The sequence below is a fragment of the Pollachius pollachius genome, assembly GCF_949987615.1.
Source record: "Pollachius pollachius genome assembly, chromosome: 9".
Lineage (NCBI taxonomy): Eukaryota > Metazoa > Chordata > Actinopteri > Gadiformes > Gadidae > Pollachius > Pollachius pollachius.
In genome coordinates this window covers 18,969,787-18,991,363 of record NC_136942.1, presented here as the reverse complement: position 1 = coordinate 18,991,363, position 21,577 = coordinate 18,969,787, and the positions used below count along the sequence as shown (strand labels likewise).

Below are 21,577 nucleotides of genomic sequence, written 5' to 3'. Positions count from 1 at the left end.
CACTAGCTTCCACTTAGCATATTGAAATTTGCATCCACATTCATGAACAGGGTGAAAGGGTTTCTTTGTCACAATGATCAATAGTTTAATTCCCATCCCGTTGAATGATTGAGTAAGGAATTAGGACTATATGCACTTATCTCCTACACGTGTCACTTCCTGTGACAAGGCCCATTCTTCCCCAGTAACTAAAGCGTACAAAACGATAAAACGTCCCCTCCATCCAGGCTTTAGCATCACTGTCATCCAGATCACAACTTTGATTGGTGGACAGACTTCTGATTGGACCATAGTTTTGGAGACAGTTGTCCGTATTATATCCACTTCCTATGTTGTGATACTTTAGGTAGTGATCAGTGTAACTGATCACAACAACATTCACAATAGCCCAAAGGTTTGTCGTGTACAATGTTAATACAGCAATGGAATATTTACACATTCTCACACAACAAATGGCACGTTATTATGTGTAAGCACACAGGCGTAAAGTTGGTTTATGAAACACACACTTGTGCTTTGGTTAAACTCAGTAACCCTCCCCAATGTGTTGGTGTGTGTGTATGTGCTAGAGCGTTTATATATATATATATATCTGCAATGTAATTGTGTGGAAAATGCATGCGCAGCGTCCACCTACCATAACTACCCTCTCCTGTGGATAACAGATGGGCCTTTTCTCTGGGAATTGAGGCTAAACGATGGTTTCAATTAGGGAGCAAAGTGACTGTCCATCTTCATAACAGCGCTCTCTATCAAATAGCAATGAAACCCATCCCATCTCTGTGAGTCTGATTAAACACAGGCAAATGGCCGCCCACCCTCTGCCCAAAGTCAACGTGGCACCTGCAACTTCCCCGTCGCCTTCTAGCTTATCACATCCCTCCTTAAAGGAACAGAGGAGGGAGAGAGAAGGGAGAAGGGAAACGATACCAACGGAGCAGCACCTCTCTGTTCAGAGCACACTTTGACTTTAAGTGTGTTAGAAGACGCCACACCTCCATTTGAGTCAAATTACCACCGGGCGGTTTTTTGGGTCAGGGGTCATAGGAGAAACCTACAGGCCGCAAAGGTCACTGACTTTCTTTACTGGTTCGTTTCTTCCCTTCCACTTAGCCTCGCACTCCTTACGGAGCAGGCATTTGAAAATAATAACACATCATTTTTGTTTCATTAGTAGTGTACATTCCGTATGGGGAAATAATTATGTTTAACATCACGGTTGAATAAGTTGAATGCTAAGTTAGTGTACTTCATTCTCAGGATGGTTATAGCAGGTCAGAAACGTTGTGGTTGAACCACAGGTCAGGAGGTGAGTGAATTTTGTTCGTCCTGTCATTGCCACATCTTGGGTTACATTCTACTTTCTGTGTGTCAGAGTGTGTGGGTGTTGTGTGTGGGTGCCCAGTGTGCCTGCAGTGTCACTGTGTGTAGGTGAGTGTGAGCCGAACTGTACTTCCGTGCGTCTAGTGTGTGTGTGTGGTTGTGTCTGCAAGCACACCTGTGTGTATGTGTGTGTACTGTGTCTACACTATTCACAATGATGAACATCATTCTATTGTGGTGAGATCTCTATAGAACATTATTCTTGATGAAAACAAAGACTGTTAACCAACACTTCACCTTTTTAATGAAACAACAATGGCGTCTCATTCATGGGGTCTGAAAACATGGTTTAATGTTGCATAAATACCACAATGATCCCATCAGCCAAAGAAGTGGATCATGTGAAGATACTGAATTAAAAAGGCAGACCGGATGAGTCCAGAACAGGGTGGCTGTGTGTCCTGTCCGCCAGGGTATCAGAATGCACAGACGTATTGTATCGTTCATACATTAGCTAATGTCATTATCTTGTCTGTAAAGTCTAAAGGGCTAATCTCATGTTATAGGATTTGCAGCCGCCTAGACTGATCTCATAGGGTAAACTGTTGGCACGGAGACAAAACAGGAAGAATGACCAGCCTTCCGTGGAGGTATCACTATACCTGCTGCAACCTTACCCTTACACCGCAACAATAAGCCAGACTGTCCAATGTGTCGCACTAGATTGGATGCAAATAAGGCTTTCATTGCACTCCCAGATCCTGGGATTGGTGGGAACTCATTCATGTATTTACATTTCTTAATCAATATGTGGCATGCGTTTCGGTTTATCTTTTGTACTTTCTGTCTCTGATCGTTAGCAAATGGATTTAAATGGAGTAAAGATGTGTCATATATTTAGCTAAAACACCAAACTATGAAATGTACACCTTGAAGCCTGAAGTTCGATACCTAGATGAAGGGGATTAGCCAGAACAAATTGTTTTACAGAATAATCTTCCCTTGCTTGCCATGTGTCTGCAGCTGTATGGGTGTCTTGTCAACTTACAAAACCGCCATGCTGTGGGGATTCTACAAGACAAACCATGTCCAGGGGCTGAATAAAAACAAGTTGTATAATTAAATACAATGTCTTACATATATCACCATGTTCCGACAGTACAGGACCAAACCACCATTTTGACAACTTTTAAAATGGTCCAACTTCTTATGATGCCAATGGAGATGTTCATTTTACTTAGTTAACTTAAGTCTACACTTAATAGACATATTAATTGAGCGTTGGAAACTTTAAAATGAAACCCACAGTAGTGTGAGTGAAAGAAAAAACGTTGACTGGACTAAAACCGTCTCGGATGACATCAATGTTAAATAAAGTACATCAAGTTTAACAAGCATGAATAAAATTCATTAGCTAGGAAATAATGTGTGTTTTTCTTTAACCAGCAGGAAATCATCTCAGAACTGTGGGAAAGTTAATATCACAAGAGTGCACTAGGCACTCCATCTCAAACAGCCTTAAGATGGCTATCTTTTTTGGCAATCTTTAAATGGGATCATCATCCACTGGACTTATCTTATCCCTCAAGCTTCTTTTGAATTTATTAGTCTCCTAAGGCCCATTTGCCATATTTGTTAACATGCTGGGTCACCTGTCTAACAGCTGTCCACATTGACTGCCTTTTCATCGTCAAACAACTCCCTGCCATAATGACCCTATAATAATGTGTCATTATCTGTCCGACCAGTGCAGTTTACCTCTCTGCACAAAGCCACCAGAGGAATCCGGGCCCTGTCTAGTTCATCTCTGCTGGGTATAAATGTCAGCGTTCTTTTGTGGGGATTATAGACATTCCCCCGCCCGATTGTTCTATATGCAACGTTGGGAGTAGAATAGAGCGTTTGATTTCAGATAATGCAGAAGCAGGCTAATGCCACCGGACTGGCAGGCTCTTTTGGGCCATGCGTATCGATGGCCAGGGATTCGAACCCGAGCCCATTGCTCTACCAGCAAGAGCTTCGGGAGATGAGCGCCTTACAATAGTGTGGATTACACACAGCATTATTCCAATTTGTCAGGTTTTATGATGTCTCTGACAGGTGGACTTTTATCTCCGTAACCTTCTATACTGTACGTCACCGGGCCATGCAAAAGCACCCAAACTCCTAATTTGCCCCTTTGTCCATAGTTTATGAGGTCCACCTTTTTGCTACATTATGTTTAACTTGGTGTAGTACAAAAGAACACGTTTGATCTTTTCTCATGGGGTGCATTCACACCCTGTGGTATGATTGGGGCTGAATACTGGCAGTCCGGAGAAATCTGATGTTGAAAAACTGGGTTCATTATTAATATCTTTCTTATTGTTGGCATCCAGAAAGACAACTAGCGTTGTTTCTCCTGGTGCAGCGAAAGGGAAGGCTATATATAGCAATAGGCTGGTAGACCCTTAGGATACCGTGCTGCAGATCTACTTAAAAACGTATAAACATTCAAACAAGTAGATAGTGATCCCGTTGCCCTGGGCATCAAGACTCCAGTACAATGTAACAGGAGGCTTGCCTCTTTTCTAAAACTGCTTTGTTAATGCTTTGCAATGGTCACGCAGAAGAATTCTGGTGCATGTACACCATCTTAAATTAGGTTTCCTCACGAAGATTTTTTGGAAATAAAATACACAGCATAGTCACATGACAGCTTTGTGTCATCATGTGGTTTTGCGTCACTTTGGCACTCGAGGTAAGCGGCCGCTTTCTGTAACACAGGCCGGGTCTGCGATATGAAGAGAAGAAAAGCATTAATTACTCGCGCATTATCCTCTAATGCCTTTTCAACTTTAACGCTCCAGTTTAATATCTTGTTCGGTAATTGGTGTATTGATTGTTCGTGTCATCGTGATTCAGTAAAGAGCAGCGCTGGGTTTGGCGACGGCGTCTTGTCAAGGACCTCCATTGTGTATTTATCAGCGGGCTGATTGTGCCCATGTCGTGGTTAGCCATGGGCCCGCACCAGATTAGGATCAGGAGATGATTGGGCACACACATTCTTAACATGGCTGACCTGTGACATCGCCCAGCAGCCCGAGAGCCGGTCATTATGGACACAATGCCCTGCTTTCTCCCGCTTATCTTTCCTGGTGACATTGAGAGTTTTTGCATTAACTCATTAACGACCAGAGTCATCATTAAAGGCATCAAGGGAGCGTGGGCGTGGTGCGGCTGTGATGAGGAGATAATGAGGATGATGATGCTGTACTGGAATTGCATGCCATGTCCAAAGCCCACTTGATGCTGCTCTGGGATGTGTACACAGACACACAGACACAGACACACACACATACACACCACCCACATACACATGGTGTGTGGGTGGGTGGTGTATGTGTTTATGTGTGTGTGTGTGTGTGTGTGTGTGTGTGTGTGTCGTATACAAAGCATTCTTTCCCCGAACATTGATTATGTAATACCTGCTTAATGTATGTATCTATTAGTTAATAGTGACATCCATCGGGTAAACTTGTGTGTATGTGATGTTTGTTCATTGTGTTTGTCTACATATGGATTTTGACACATGCAGAATGATATAGATCCAGTTTTGACTATACGTAAATACTACGTAAATTGTCATTTTCATAGATCATTCTTCATCATCAGTTCATCATTGTGCCACCATCACTTCAAAAGCAGTTATGGAGCCGACCCCTAGAGATTGATGGCATTGTTTTTGGTTCAGTTGGGCGTTTGAAAAGGTCATTATATCCTATATAACTTAGGTTAGTCCCCTTGGGATACAATGACTGTATCAGGATTAAGAAAGATGTCCCGTATTAGTTTATGATAGATAACTTTGCTCCCTTGCTCACAAACAGCCAATTAGCTTGATGGAATGGCCTTTATTTTTTTTCCATGCTGATGATGTCAACCAATATTATAATGCTTGGCCAGATAGTCTATCATACCCCTCACCTTGAGCTGTAGAAACCGTTCAAATATTCTTCATGTGTTTTCTGCTTGGTGGATTTGGCTCCAGCCCCTTCACCAGTTCAGCAGACTAAATTGACGACTCAGACAATTGATGATATTGTATTACGTGTTGGCAAGCCCAGTAGACAGTGACATACAAACTTCCTAACACACGTGTAACCTGAAGCCACGGCCCGACAGGAAGTTTGGTTGCAAAAACGTTGCTTATATTTTAACGTCTGCCTCGGGTTTCTGACACAGCTTCACATTATAATTTAGTAGTATTGAAATATATTCACAATGGCTTGAGTGGCCATGCAATGGCACAAAGGAGGAAGGAATAATGTAGAAGTAATGGTTTTACCCCCATGACATTACAAACATTTACATTCCGTCAATGTTTGTGAGTTGCATTTTTGTAAATACATAAATATGTAACATGTAAGTAGGTTAAAAACAATCTGATTATCTTGAAAAAAATGATTATTTTAGAAATAATTCGTCTGCGAAGCAACTTCATTTAAATCACAATGTGTTCTTCTCATATGAACCTATGGACGATCAGTATCACGAGCCGGTCGCTGGATATTCAGGCTATCTCAGGTGCAGCATTACAGTGACGGTTGGAAAGCTACAAAGACCGGAGAACCCCACACAGGACCCAACGTGGCACAGCATCTGGGGTGGAGCCTCATTGAACGGGTGGACCGCCACACAAAGTGGCAGTGAATATAAAGACGTTTACTCAAAGCACTATTTAGCATTGAACATGGAACATCATTTTATCAGTCTAGCTAACAGGCATAGTTGATGTGGGCTTAAAATACCTTTGGTTTTTGGTCCAAAACCTCATCAAGTATGTCACCATTTTGTACCTTTCCAGGGCCCATTCATTGCATAACAATTATTTGTGGTTAACATAAACTTAGATAGATAATCAGTAACATAAAACATAGGAATCAACAGTAGCAACTATATGGAACTTGGTCTCAATGCATTATTATATATGAAATGTGAGATTGAATATTTTAATTTGATTTAAACTAATTAATCAAGTCCATGATAACCCCCACTTCATTATAATAGTTATGAAGGTAAATAAACTGATGTCCTGGACGGTATGACTGGACATCTGGCTACCCTGATCAACTGCTTTGGTCATATAGCCTCTCATGGTTCAGAAATGGTTTATTGATAGTTTCATTGCCCCCAGCTTTGTCTTTCTCTGTGGCCTGTTTCTTCTGATGACCCTAAAACCCAACAAAGCTAGCACACCTTGATGGTGTGTTTGTTAGAGGGGGTCAGGCTGGTCAAGTGGCTAGGGTGTTTGATCCCCTGCTGCAGGGCCCCAGGTTAGACCCCCACAGTCCCCAAGGATCCCAGCGTCCTTGAGCAAGGGGCCTAACCCCTAACGGCTCTCTAATTACCTGTGTCTTGTGGGGCCCTTTCGTTTTGAAGCCATATGCTAAATGAATTCCATAGTAATGAATGGTAGGACAAAATTAATTACGATGCATACTGGTTATCCTATACATTTTTTGTGACTGAACATGCAACAGCGTGTTTGCCTCTGTTATCTTAGTTTGGTTTTCAATAACCTTTTGTAAGTAATGCATTTTGGAATTGGTTAGAATACAACACAATTGACATTTGTCTCGATGCGCATGCACTTCAGGAAAAAGCAGGCATGACACATATTTGTGTCATGCCAGAAATGCTCATGCACTTCAATAAAAGGAGACTTGACATATTTGTGATGTCACAAACGTTAGTGCACTTCAAGAAAGAACCGCCCTGACATGTTTCTGGTGTCACAAATTGTGCTCATCCACTTGTAGAATAAACTCTTCTCCTTCAGCGGTGGAAGGTGAAAACAGGATTCTGGTGGGATTAGGGTCACAGGGGTGTCATCAAATCTTGACCTGCAAAGCCCTTTGAGATTGTAACTGCAACAAACGGTTAGACAAACAAACGGCACACAGATTGATGAGTCTTAACACAGCCACCTGTATAGTGAAGATACGCTAGTCAGGGGGAGAAACACGGTCACACAAGCTCGGGTCGTCAATATGGTTCAATATGCAAACAACCTCTTTGTTTTGATGCAGTGTAGTTTTGATTACACTGAATATAGCATTTATTTAATTGAAGTGAGCTGCTCATCATGCAGGTCAGAGAGGAAAATACAGAGAGGAAAATAAGAGCATAAATATGCCACGTGTATGTTATGTCAAATAATGTTGTCTCCGCAAATAAGGATGTAGACTGTTGACCATTACATCCAGTAAATAATAACATGTAATAAAATGGACATTGACAAATACAAAATTATAATAATAAGCTGAAGAGACATTCAAACACAAATATGTTTATTATATCAAATTGTATTACATACATACTGTGAATTTACTTCACTATATTAAACTAATTAAAATTCCTCTGTTAAATCGATGAACAAAAGGATCAGACAAAAACACACACACTTTATAAATAACTAACTACAAACAGACCACCGAGTCCAAATGCTTTTGCATAGATAGCAGGAAATCGTTTTGGTTACACACAGATACTTTACAGATACAAAAATATGAAATACATTTAATGTTAATTAGTACTATGCACATTTATAACTATGTCCTCTGTGTGGGGGGTCACTGTGACAAATTGATCAATATCTCAGATCAAATGTGCGCATCTTTTATTTGGACGCACAATGTGAGGTAAACAGGTTTTAGCTAATGGTAAATGAAAGGCCAACTAACGTTTTAAGACAGTATCAAAATAATTCAGTCTTAAAGAGACATGAATACATAGAATCATCCATATTCGATGCACAAGCAAACGCACACATTAGCCTGTGAGCACAATCAGCAAATCTAGAAAAGTGTATATTATAGGAAAGCTCTCCTATGATATGAACAAATCACCATTCAAATTACACAGAATTAAATAAAGAAACCGATAACTTTTACTAAACCTGTGTGTTTGTGTTTGTGATTGTGTGTGTGTGTGGGGGGGGGGGTTGCATACATGGCATGTGTGTGTGTGTATGTGTGTGTGTGCATGGGTCTGTATGCACGCGTATGTGTGTGTGTGTGTGTGTGTGTGTGTGTGTGTGTGTGTGTGTGTGTGTGTGTGTGTGTGTGTGTGTGTGTGTGTCAGTTATATTGCAAGGCGTTGACACAACAGATGCAAAGTGACATGACAGCAGGACAGTCAGGATGATGGTCTCGTTGTTTATTTCTCCTCTCCAACCTATGTGATGCATGTCACAATTACATTATTATATCACCATTATTTTACAACTCAAAAGTAATTGTATTTTGTTTCTACTGTAGTCATTGTAGATGATTGCATAAAGTTCTGAATTATTCAATTTACAAAATAAAAACTGGTTGTTTTCACAAATTGAAAATGAAAAATTTTAAGATGGGCAAATTACATTTTCAGAGCCACGCCACCTGTGTTAATACTTAAACTCTGATATATTGACCGTTTTGTTTCTCTTTTAATTCAGCAGTAAACTAACTCAATCATGCTCTTCATGTTGATTAGCCTGGTTAACCTTTGCTCCCGCTCGGGTCTGGAGGGGTTAATCAGGGCGGGAACTCTGGGACCGCGGGTCACAGTTCTGCTATCTGTAGCATGAAGCACTTGGTGTCGGCAAGATAAGATTAAAGACAACTTTCTTCTAGGTTGAACTTCTCTTCAGAAGACCTTTTTCACGCTAACAATTTTCTTCATTTTTATAAATGATATAAAAAAGGAAAAATTGGATGTGGATATATATATATATATTTATATGCTATATAACTTAGGTTAACAGCTGTAGACTCAGATGCAGAATCTACCGTTACTCCGCTACCTATGAGGGAAACTTTTCCCTTTGCATGAACGTAAATTCCCACTATTATCTCGGCAATTCACCACCTATCGATTCGTTTAACTACACTTATCGCAATCAGCACATCTCCAGTCGAGTGTCCCGCCGTCGCCTGCTTTGTTTTACTCACAATAATAAAGCGCTCCGCTCCGTTATTTATGTTTGAGCATAGGAAATCGTTAAAGATCCAGCTATTTGTGTGTGATCAGTAAATATTTAGCACAGGCGACATCCTGCGTCTCGTCTTAATCAATACTGATCCCGTCGAGGGCGGCATTGTGTGCTGGCTGTTTGAGTGGCGCTTTCATCCTGTGTTTGAAAGAAAGAAACTGCAAAATTGTTTTTATTCGACATTATTTTCCATTTTAATTAAAAAATATATCAACTAATAATTTAAGGAAATTAAATTATTCAGAGAAATCATAACATTTTTGGTCTGGTCCATGCTGATAGCCCATTTAAAACCTTTACATGTGATGTATGCGATGCAAAAATGCGCCTATTCGAAATAAATGTATATTTCAAATTTGAAATCAAATCATTTTTCATTTGTTATTTTCTTTTTTGTAGACATTGACTAAAATGTCCAGTCTTTCTGCACAAGTATTGGTTCAGCTAACCTTGGTTCTGGGGCTCACATTCTCTGATGCACAACAGAGAAATAAGAAGCACAACGCGTTATAAAGTGACTGTATTTCCTACTCACATGATGCACATTACACATGCATGCACGCCAGCATCGTTGTGGGAACATGCTTCAGCTTGCTGTTGTTTTAGCAGTCTGTATCCCACTATATTCTGGTTAACGTTAAATATGTGCCTATTGTAATATAAATAATGTTAAATGCAGCCCCCCTACACGACAGGTGTCCATGCTGCACCCCCCCCCCCCCCCCTCCCCCTCCTGGTCCCACACAAAGCAGAGCGGAGCGGTGGGCTTCCCGCACACACACATTACTGTAGAGGAGAGAAAAGACGCACGGGATGCGTCTCCTTTTCATTGCTTATTTGTTTAAAGAAGCGAGAATAACATTGTTCCTCGGACAACGTCGACTGAAACTTTTCATTTCTTGTTCAACACGTGTTTTGAATCAGCGCTGGGGCCACTGTTTTCTTATAGCGTGCACTTCAAAGTTGTGCGTAAATTTAGTGTGTTGACAGATTTTTTTTGCAATAAACATTTTGTAGGTGTGTTTGATTCCGTCTGTTGGGAGAGGAAGCCATCTCATCTGTTAAAGCGAGAGAGTCGAGATAAATAGGTGGTGGATTTAGGAGTGAAGAGTGAAGATGCACCACGCCACGGAAGAATCCTCAACATATGCATTTGGTAGGTGTGCTGCACAAATACACCAACCTCCACTCTGATAACTCATAAACGGCATCACAATAACTTGAGAATAAATGTGAATTAATAATATTCTCGCATGTGCTTTATTATACGGCGGACCCTGATTGTATTTACAGGCGCCTTTCGTCTATACTCCATGGATCGAACATATTCTCAATATCCGTAGCAATTAATTTACCATTTTAATAGACAATTTAGCAGCGAGCATTTGTTAAGGTAGAGACAATACAGACAAGCCCGATCGAAGAAATGAACGACATGGTTTTCAGAAGGCTATATTGTGCAGAAACTAAGGTGTACTTACCGACTGATGGGAAAACACTCTGTCGTCACCTCGTAACGCTTTTTATTCGCCGACAACGATACAAGAACGGGTGAATAAAACTGTCCATAACATAAGCACACAATCGTTGTGCTGGTTTATCTACAATCACAACCTAATCTGTGTGAACGCCGCCGCTCGGACCGCGCGCACCACGGAGCCAAATGTAAATCCTCATTTTGGCAGAGCTAGGAGCCAAATGATCCTTTGTCAAATTAAACAAATTTTTTAACAAATAGCCAGCGGGATTGAATGGTGCCCAATAGTTTAGTCTATGTGAGAGACAAGAGACTGAAGTAGTTCTCCTTCTCCGGTGGCTCCCCTAAATTGGGTTGTGTTGGAGGCGGACCGGAGCGGACGCTAGGGGGCGCCTATCTACCGCCAGACAACACTGATGGTATAATAAGTAATGCCGCTCCTTCAATGGACCGACCTACACAGGGCTGGGCTCTAGGTGCACCTAGATCGGCTCAGCGTGGGGTTTTAATCCGAGTTTATGGGTGACAGGTAATGAGAATTATAAAGAGAGTTCAAGGCAGCGGTTCAATGTGATTCTGAGACGTATTTACTAAACGGAGGGTCTATCCCGACCCCTTGGAACTTCAAATCGATCGTTTCTTACCCCCAATCGTATGCTATTGCCACGAACAGATTCACGTTCAGCCCAGGGTATACAGCCGGCCGTTGTGCACACAAGCCTTCAAAATAATAGATGGGGTTATTGGACCTAAATTCTAGGCTAAATAATTTTGCCTACATTCATTATTGGAAATGAAAATGTTGATTAAATTATAGATTTAATTCGTGGTTACATGAATCAAGTACGATTCACAAAGTGTTCAGGAACAGATATGATGAGCAATAAGTTTTGCTTGAAGACTCAACGCCCAGCGAGTAATGGCCACTAGCGACTCTGGGATATGTGCACAAACGGTGCCCTATTCCACAAAATTGTGATATTAAAATTCGGGATGTAGAGCTAATGAATGGAACGCAGCCTAATTGAATAGCCAAAGCATTACAATTACTCAGAGTGTGCAACATTCGGCTAAATAGTACATTTCGATTATGGGCTCAGTTCATGTTCTAACACATTAATTGTGTGTGTGTGTGTGTGTGTGTGTGTGTGTGTGTGTGTGTGTGTGTGTGTGTGTGTGTGTGTGTGTGTGTTTGTGTGTGCAATATTTTTGCAAAAGCAATAGGAGCATTGCATCTCTCAGCAACATTTACCCATTCCATTCAAATCATTGTTTTATAAGCCTACTCAAATTCTGAATACGCATTATGACAAATAATGGCTTTAAATGTGACACCGTATCAGCCAATATTATCATACCATTTATTTGGGTAAAGATCTATATTGTATTAAATGGTAGCCTTCATTGTTTTATGATTAAATTGTTCCACTGTTACGGAAGGGATAAGACGGGACATTGTCTTTTGTTTTATTGCATTCTTATTCGTACGGTTCTTCTGTCAAGCTTACCGTTAACGAGGCTATTTGGTTTTAAAAGAAGGATTTATCTTCCAAAACACGTCTCTTCTTAGGACCAAGCGGCCCTCTCGACCTCTATCCCCGCTCTGGCAGGGCACCAAGTAGCACAAGTACCGACTAGCCAATAGGGTTCAGGGGGAGGTCCATGAGCTCTGACCAGTCAAACACACTCACCTTCCATATATGGCAGCTGATCACCATGGTAACGTGTGCTAAGTTGCAGCAGTCGTGTCAAAGTTCACTATATAGAGAGCTCAGTGAGCTGATCAGAGAGAAAGCATTCTGCCAGCCGTGCTCCTACCAATCGCAAATCACTTCCTAACCTCCGCCTTTTTAACATATTTGATGACTTTGATTCTCGCTTCTTTTCCGCTATTATTTTCCTTTTCCATGAAGAGGGTCTGCAGTCGGTGTTTTTTCGTGCTCGTGCTCCTCTCGCGTTCCGGAGACTTCGTATCACAGGCTCCCCAAACATTGGCTTAAGCCGCGCGCTGCTGGCGCCGCCGCACAAGAAGACGCGGAACGAGACGCATTTCACCAGTTGGAGATTTTCCTCAAGACTTGCTGGAACTTGATAAGCTGCTGTCTGCTGTGAATTCGACATTATTCCTGCACCGCTCCGTTGTCTAGCCACCCGCTCCTGCCTTCGTTGAACAGACTTACTGTACCTCAGCTGATCATCATTAAAGAAGCTCACCTTTCCAATTGATGGCTCTACTGGATGGCTGACTGCAAGCGCCCCTGGACTTGGCCTTTAAGCGCAAGGCAGCGAATCAGCTCGCCATCGCATCAGTTTTGAAGCGTGCATCGCGCCTACCGTCTACCAGAGCAATAATTCCTCAGTGTTCAGGAGACTTGCTGTGGATTGCACGTTAGGGTAGATCGCAGTTTATTGTGTTTCCTAATCGCAGTTTATTGTGTTCCCGTAGAGACTAAATTGACCGCGACATCAAAACGGAAGAACAAAAAGTTTCTTTTCGCTGAATGATAGATATGGCAATGGTAGTGTGGAGAGGCTCCCAGGACGATGTGGCCGACACCCAAGGCTCCCTCTCCTCGCAGACGCAAGGAGGACTCTCTCTGCCGACTCCTCAGCCGGGCCAGTTGAATCTGTCCGGTTCTCAGGTTGCTCCGTCCTCCCAGACCACCGTGCAGGGACCCCCGAACAACACGCAGTCCACGCCGACGAACCAGTCGTCGGAGAAGCAGCCGCAGCACATCGAGTGTGTGGTGTGTGGGGACAAATCCAGTGGCAAACACTATGGCCAGTTCACTTGCGAGGGCTGCAAAAGCTTCTTCAAGCGGAGCGTACGAAGGAACCTCACGTACACGTGCCGTGCCAACAGGAACTGTCCGATCGACCAGCACCACCGCAATCAGTGTCAGTACTGCCGCCTCAAAAAATGCCTTAAAGTTGGCATGAGACGGGAAGGTATTCGGATTTTTATTTTTATTATCCATGTATTTATCACTGCAACTCATGCCATCAGACGTGAAGCCATGCAAATGATGATGTTATGTCGCCTCCGAGAGCGTTTTCTGTGCACCGACTCCTCCTGTGATCTGGGTCCGACGGGAGGCACGCGACGAGCCGCCTGCGACCCTCCTCAAGAGAGGGGAATGGGGGGGGGGGGGGGGGGGGTTTGGTCGGGTCCTTCCTAGTATAGTGTTAGCGTGCCGTTTTGTGTCTATGGTTCACAGCCATGTCCCCTACCCTCGATATAGCGTCGGCAGGATCGAATAGTATTTGGTTTAAGAGTGTAAACAGATCGCGTGTGTGTTGGATAGCTGATAGTCGACCAGCGCTATGGCGAGTGTCGGATTAGGGAGCAGAGTCTCCATGCTTCATCCTCACGTTATCCACTCGGGATTTATTTTTCCTCCCCTGATATGAAAACTACTCTTTACCAGAAACGTGTGTGAATAATGTCTACACGAGTGCGTAAATCGAATCGATCCACGTTTGTAGGCCCACATACAGTAGGCTATACAACGAGATGCAGGCTACCGCTAAGTAGGTTAAGGGTTAAACATGCACGGTCTGCCTTGCCCTCTTTGTGTTCATTTACAATAATCCAGGCTTCGTTGCTCCTGCACCATGATTTTCCACAATACGTGCGTGAATGTCTTGCGTAAATGTGTGTCTTTTAAAACGTTAAAGCGCAGCAGATGTATCCAAAACCTCGCTTGTATTATACGCAGTTGGCCATCATCATACATGGTTTCATGTTCCATCTCAATTCATATATTGTGAACCTACAAAACTGCATTTTGACAGTATGGTCATCCAAATGTTCATCTTGTGACGTGTAGAATTCAGGCATCAATATCTGTAGTTTCTCTTTTTACTGCAGCGGTGCAAAGGGGACGGATGCCACCCACACAGCCGCACCATGGCCAGTTCGCGTTGACAAATGGGGACCCACTGCACTGCCATTCCTACTTATCCGGATATATCTCTCTTCTGTTGAGAGCGGAGCCATACCCTACGTCCCGGTATGGCAGTCAATGCATGCAGCCCAACAACATAATGGGCATCGAGAACATTTGTGAACTCGCGGCCAGGATGCTCTTCAGTGCCGTGGAGTGGGCCAGGAATATTCCATTCTTTCCCGACCTGCAGATCACTGACCAGGTAGCTCTTCTGAGGTTGACGTGGAGTGAGTTGTTCGTGCTGAACGCCGCACAGTGCTCCATGCCCCTCCATGTGGCTCCTCTGCTGGCGGCTGCTGGCCTCCACGCCTCCCCCATGTCTGCGGACCGAGTGGTAGCCTTTATGGACCACATTAGGATCTTCCAAGAGCAAGTGGAAAAGCTCAAGGCTCTGCACGTCGACTCTGCCGAATACAGCTGCTTAAAGGCAATTGTGCTCTTCACGTCAGGTAAGACATGAAGATTCACCCCGGAACAAAGTGCACACCTCTGTGTCAAAGGCCTGTAGAGTGGACTTGTGGTGAACGGAGTAACCTCTAAAAACACACAACTTGGTCCAAAACAAACGTTGGTAGGAAAAACACACTGTCTGTGTGGTGACTTGTCTGCAGGCCATTTGCAGTGGTAACATATTCAAAGCAAGGTGGTGTGTGTCTCTAAACTAAAGTTAGTAACCATACCATAAACTTAAAAAGTAGGCAGGTCTAATGATATAACATTTATGTTAAGTTGCAGTGACCATCAATTGTGAATGAAATGGAGTATTTTGCGACTGATCTTAGTGTGCAGGCCTATACCCAACGCCTTGTTTGTACGGAATGACAGATATAAAGATTTAACTCTCCAAGGGGGAGGTATGTGGAAAAAAAACTTGTCCACTTGCAGAAGGGCGTCGTAGTTCTTAAACACGTCGTTTTGTCATTCCTTGGCTTGCGGTTTTAAGAATTTTGCGGGTTTTTTTCAGAAAAAAAGGCCTAGGGTGCTAATTGTGCTTTACGTGCACTGGCCACTAACCTATTTTGTTAGTATTTATTTGATATTTTTGCAGGAACATTTTTTGTTTACTGACCATGTAGACATTGACCGCTTGTTCCAAAACGAGGTCATGACCCAGACTTCCACTATAAATACGAATTTTACACTCAGCACAGAAATAAAACAAATAGGCTATATATTTAAGGAGCGGAGAGGAGCACAATTATCGTCCCCTTTAAGGCTCCTGTAAAGATAAAAAATAATAATTATAATAATAATTATATTATTAATAATAATTATAATAATAAAATATTATGAAAGTCAATTTTTAATGTCTTGGAAACACTCAAAATATGTTTCTGCTGCCTATTCAATTATATTTTATTACGGCTATGATGGATCGTTCTTGACTGTACGTATACCAACATATAACCAGCAGAGTGCAAAAGAATGATGTAGGCATGATTAAATGTAAAAATGATTACTACTATTTTAGATTGTGCGCCATGTGTATCTTTGAAAATTCAAATTAATGAGTAGCCTACTACCGTTTTTGGCAAAATAATCAGTTTCTGGTCTCATATAACATCGTATTAAATAGCGTATAAGGTATCACGATGACGCCTCTGTAGGCTCTCAGTTAGTTGTTTTTCAAGCTAAATCTGGGTTCACGAAAGGTCACTGCACAACCCCTTCCCCCCCAGCCCACCCCCCACACACGCACACACGCGCACACAGAAACACACACACACACACGCACACACACACACACACACAAACACACACACACACACACACACACACACATACACATTTGTAGACAGAGTCTGTCTAAGAGGAGCGTTTTAAATACGTATATAATGTTTGATCTATGAATATGCATGGAATATTTGTAAGGGTTCAATTTACAAACATCGAATAACATATAATACATATGATTAAATAATGATATTATTATGATTAACAATAATAATAATATTATGCCTTATAATAATAAAAAAAGTATTAATAACCATCACCGTTATGATTATCATTATTAGAGCACAATATTTGAAGGGATATATTTCTCTTCCAAAACTCATATAAATTCTATAACTAATTTGTGTTGCATTAATTATACAATTATGCATTAATTATGCTGTTTATTTAATGTTGACCTGAATATTTGATATTGATATTATAAACCTTATTTCTGCCCTTTCCTCCAGATGCCTGTGGTCTCTCAGATGTGGCCCATGTGGAAAGTTTGCAAGAGAAGTCCCAGTGCGCCCTGGAGGAATATGTAAGGAGCCAGTATCCCAACCAGCCAACTCGATTTGGGAAGTTGTTACTTCGCTTGCCTTCTCTCCGCACTGTCTCTTCTTCGGTCATAGAACAATTATTTTTCGTCCGATTGGTAGGTAAAACCCCAATTGAAACTCTCATCAGGGATATGTTGCTTTCGGGGAGCAGTTTTAACTGGCCTTACATGTCAATTCAGTAAACAGAAGGAAACGAACAAAGGGGCTAGGACTACAATGGTTAGGTCCTTTGGTAGAAGGAAAACGGCTGTTACACGAGCTTGCTTTCATGAAGAAAGACATTGAGGAACATGACTGTGAATTAAAAAATTGAAACCAGTGAACTTCCAAACGCAGATACGAGCTCCAGCGTTCCGCAGAGCGAGATGCTTCGATCCATTTTTTTAAAGACCGAAGAAAGGGAAAAAACAAAGGGATTTTTGCAATCCTCGAGGAAAATTATAGTATTAAGTGCATTTAAAAATTAATTTGGGTTAAAAGAAACTCATGGAGAAAGTCAAAATTAAGTTCTCATTCTCAAATGATTTGTCCTGTGTCCATGTATAGCTGTGTTTTGTACTTTTCTTTGTTTCTCCTTTCTGGTTTCAAACCGGCCCATGTGATTCTGTAGTACAGGTGGTGTTATGTTCTGAGACGGTGATTAACTTTGAAACACTGAAATAATGTAAGATGTTCCAAAAGAATTAAAACCACAGCAATAGGAATAGGCTTATAATTTAGGCTTAATGCTGCAAGCGCACTTATGTTCTTATAGGATGACCAATAACATCTGGGGAAGGGTATATCGAGTTCCTTATCAGCTTTATGACCCTGCAGAAACATTTCTTGATCATATAAAGTTTGATAATTCACTTGTTTCCACCAGGCCATTTTAGGGTTTACTCCAAATCAGCTCTTTAAATGACGATTTGTGAAGGCGCAGCGTTACATGTAAAAACGAGTGCAGAGTTCATACTCATTAATTTATTTGATGCAGTCTGCGCAATTACCACAAACCAGGTCGAAGTGACGTTCATTCTCAGTTGGGAGAACCTGTTCTTCCCAGGTTTAACCAGCCCCCGTGTTAGTATGCTGAGCTGTCTGAAGAGCTACGTTTCTTTAATTGATGGAGTTTCTTAATTGAGACAGCACGCCGACATGCTTTAGCATTAATTCGTTTGCAGTCGACTAACAACAAAACAAAAGAAAAATCCAGGCATTAGAATAGCCAGTTTTAAAATGTGAGAGGTCAAGGGTCATACAAGTTTGAAGCATAGCTTGAGTAGCCTAGTGTTTATGGCAGTATTATTAAAACGTCCCTGAAATGTCACCCTTTATTCACTTCAAGCATTAAGTGCCTGACAAGCATGATGTAATTTCTTATCAAAACGTTGTTAAAGTAGTCCTAAAACATTTTGGAAACATAATTAGATTAAAATCCTCGGCCGTATGCTTGTGTATTTCACTTGAAAACATTGATTAGAGGCAGTATTCTTGTAAATATAGGTCAATTCATTTCAACGAGTTTTTTCTTTATACAAAGTATATGTGATTAAGAAAATCTGTGGTTGCCATTTTTTCGGTAATACAACGTCTTCAAATTGAGTGGCAGACTTAGCTAGTAGCACTGAAAGTTATGTTTTTAATGTATATACATATTACGACAAATGTTTTCTTTTTCATGTATATTTAGACTGTGAATGCATGGCCACAGGTCGCTAACCTATTTTACCTTTGATATATATAAATGTAAATGTTTTTTGACTGTATAGATATAATCTGTGCATTCAGTACACTAGCCCTTGTAGGCTATTTCAAACTAAAAGGAAGAACACGTGCGATATTAGGCTGAAACTAAACAGGGTGAGCCGCTTTGAGAAGGAGTTGCTATTTTAAGTTAGCTTCACGCTCTTTGGTCTTTGACAAACGCTGCGGTGTGTGTGTGTGTGTGTGTGAGTGTGTGTGTGTGTGTTTGTGTGTTTGTGAGTGTGTGGGTGAGTGTTTGTGCGCGCGCGCGTGTCTGCGCACGTATGCACGCGTGCGTGTGTCCGTTTGGTTGTGTGACTGTACATGTGAGTTTGCGCGAGCGCATGTGTTTGAGAGCTAGCAATTTTGTCTTTGTTTTGGCGCTTTTCTTCAACACACGAGACACGTTGTTGTGGTTGAATAAAAAGGGATCACATTGTGTAGCTGATTGAATACTGTTCTTTGGCTGTTTATTGCCACATGAGGACCAGAGAATGATACATGATTGTAATTATGAACAGTTTAAACTGGCCCACGTTTTTATATAAATATATAAAAATATATGACTGCAGGGTATTGATAACGTATAGATACTTTTTTTATGATTATCATTATTATCATTATTATTATTATTAATTGCAAGTGATATATGTGTGCGTGTGTGAAAGTTAATAGTTGAACACAATTCTTGTTTGTTTGTGTTAGCTTATTGTAAACGAGCATTCTGCTGTAAATTTGTTCTTGGTATTAAATTATAATTTATGAATTTGAAAATTACGTTCTTCATGTTTATTACATGGGCCACGACTGTGCCATGTTGTCTGTGTCCATTCTGTGTTTGAGTGTGTGCCTGATCTCATGTGTGGAGCGTCACAGTTATAGTCCTACGTCACTGAACGGAACTCGCTGTGGTTTCATTTGGTGTTCCTAAAGTATTGGCCTTGGGCCTTCAATATTAGCTGTACATTGTTTTAAAATAAGTAAGCCCGTGGAGTAAAAAATTGATTGAATGTGCGATAAATTCTCTTGAAGGCATCGCTATGGGGCTTTGCCAAGGCTATATTTCCCATAATAAATGTACACCCACTATGCGTACCCACTAGCCTATATTCAAGAGTATAACTCAACAATCTAAAGAGGCGTCAGCCTTGAGTGATGCGTTGGGAAATGGCATTTTACCTCCGACATGCATTTCACTTCGCCACATAACCACACACAACATGTGTATCAGTGATCATTTGCCTTTCAATATCGATGCGGCTGAGAAAATAACAAATCTCTGCGACTTGGTGCTCATCCAACTTCCTCAGCCAAGCCGTGTCTATAATGACTTTAAATTTTTGCACCTCCAATTAGTTTCGTGTGGGTCTGTCTAGTTCTACCTCTTTATGTGTGTGTGTGTGTGTGTGTGTGTGTGTGTGTGTGTGTGTGTGCGCGCGTGTGTGTGTGTGTGTTCGTACGTTTGTGTGCGTGTTTGTATGTGTGCGTGTTTGTATGCGTATGTGTGTGTGTTTGTGTGTGTGTGTGTGTGTGTGTGTGTGTGTGTGTGTGTGTGTGTGTGTGTGTGTGTGTGTGTGCGTGTGCGTGCGTGCGTGCGTACGTGTGTGCGTCCGTCCGTGATTGATTGGGTTGGTTTGATGTTAAAGAAAACGATAATGGTCACCCAACCGTTATTTAGACTTGAATATGTTACCACCGAGGTTTTTTGCAATGGCGGTCTATTCAATGTTGGTATAATATTAGTAGGCCTATAACTAAACGCATTGGGACGATGTTAGGCTATAACAAACTAGATCTTGCACTTCACTGCAACTCATTTTTCCTCTCGAAATTAACCCCAAGAAACGTCATGCTGATGATGATCCACGATCTATAATAACTCGAATACAAACTATTCTTGTTGACCGACCTACACGCCACTGCCAGCCCTCCTCATGCATACGTCACACAACCGCTATTTGACACAGCGTTGGGTTCGATTCCCGAATTCGTATTTCAAGTACTGCACACAGGCCGTATTAGCGTCGCACATAAAACTAACGAGCTGTGACTTATGGCCCGTCACTTATATTCAGGCCTACCTGCCTCTGTTCTGAACACTTCTGACACGTGAGCTCATCAAAGTGATGCTGTACACAGAAGATGTTGAACTTATGGCAAGGAGGAAACTAAAAGGATTTCCAGCAGGACGCTATTACAATGCAATAGAGTCTAATTTGCTTAAGATAATGCTATAGATGGTATTTTCTCAATCAGGCCCCAAAATTCTCCCTCTTTTGCAGACACGGGCTCTCTCCGTTACTCCGTCCCTCGCTCCCTCCTCCACCCTCCCTCTCTCTCCAACTCTCTCATCAAATCAGAACCCAAAAATCTAGTTCTATACGCCTACGAGGCTCGATTGAGACATGATATACCATTATATTTCATGTTAATCAGTGTGTATGCCTTACGGCGTTTTACATGCAGTCGACATTGTTTCATATTATAAGGCCTATTATTACTATTATCACTATTATTATTAGTAGTATTTTTATTAAAATGTCTAAGATTTTATCAATAACCTAGATTACTTTTGTTTTATATTATTAGACTCTAATTTAGGCTTCCTTTTTAATTAGGTATTATATATCTTCCGCACAAACGTCGTTTTCGATTACGCAGGTTGTCGGTATTTTATAACAATCTCAATATTTGTTAAAGTACTTTCGTCCTGGTGAGAGAGCTCCTGCAAGCTTGACATAAATGTAAGAAAATTGTGCCATCTACCCGCAATACATGGAACTGTCATTCCCCAGCCCATCGGAGACCA

At 41.5% G+C, this 21,577-nt stretch overlaps 1 protein-coding gene across 1 annotated transcript; it reads left to right on the top strand.

The window, feature by feature from the left end:
• Window positions 1-12,718: 12,718 nt before the first annotated feature.
• Window positions 12,719-19,314, top strand: nr2f2 (nuclear receptor subfamily 2, group F, member 2). The gene is made up of 3 exons (XM_079743796.1): window positions 12,719-13,766; window positions 14,689-15,216; window positions 16,951-19,314. Exons 1-3 carry the CDS (start codon window positions 13,319-13,321, stop codon window positions 17,223-17,225), a joined length of 1,251 nt encoding a protein of 416 aa, XP_079599922.1. The 5' UTR covers window positions 12,719-13,318; the 3' UTR covers window positions 17,226-19,314.
• Window positions 19,315-21,577: the final 2,263 nt, after the last annotated feature.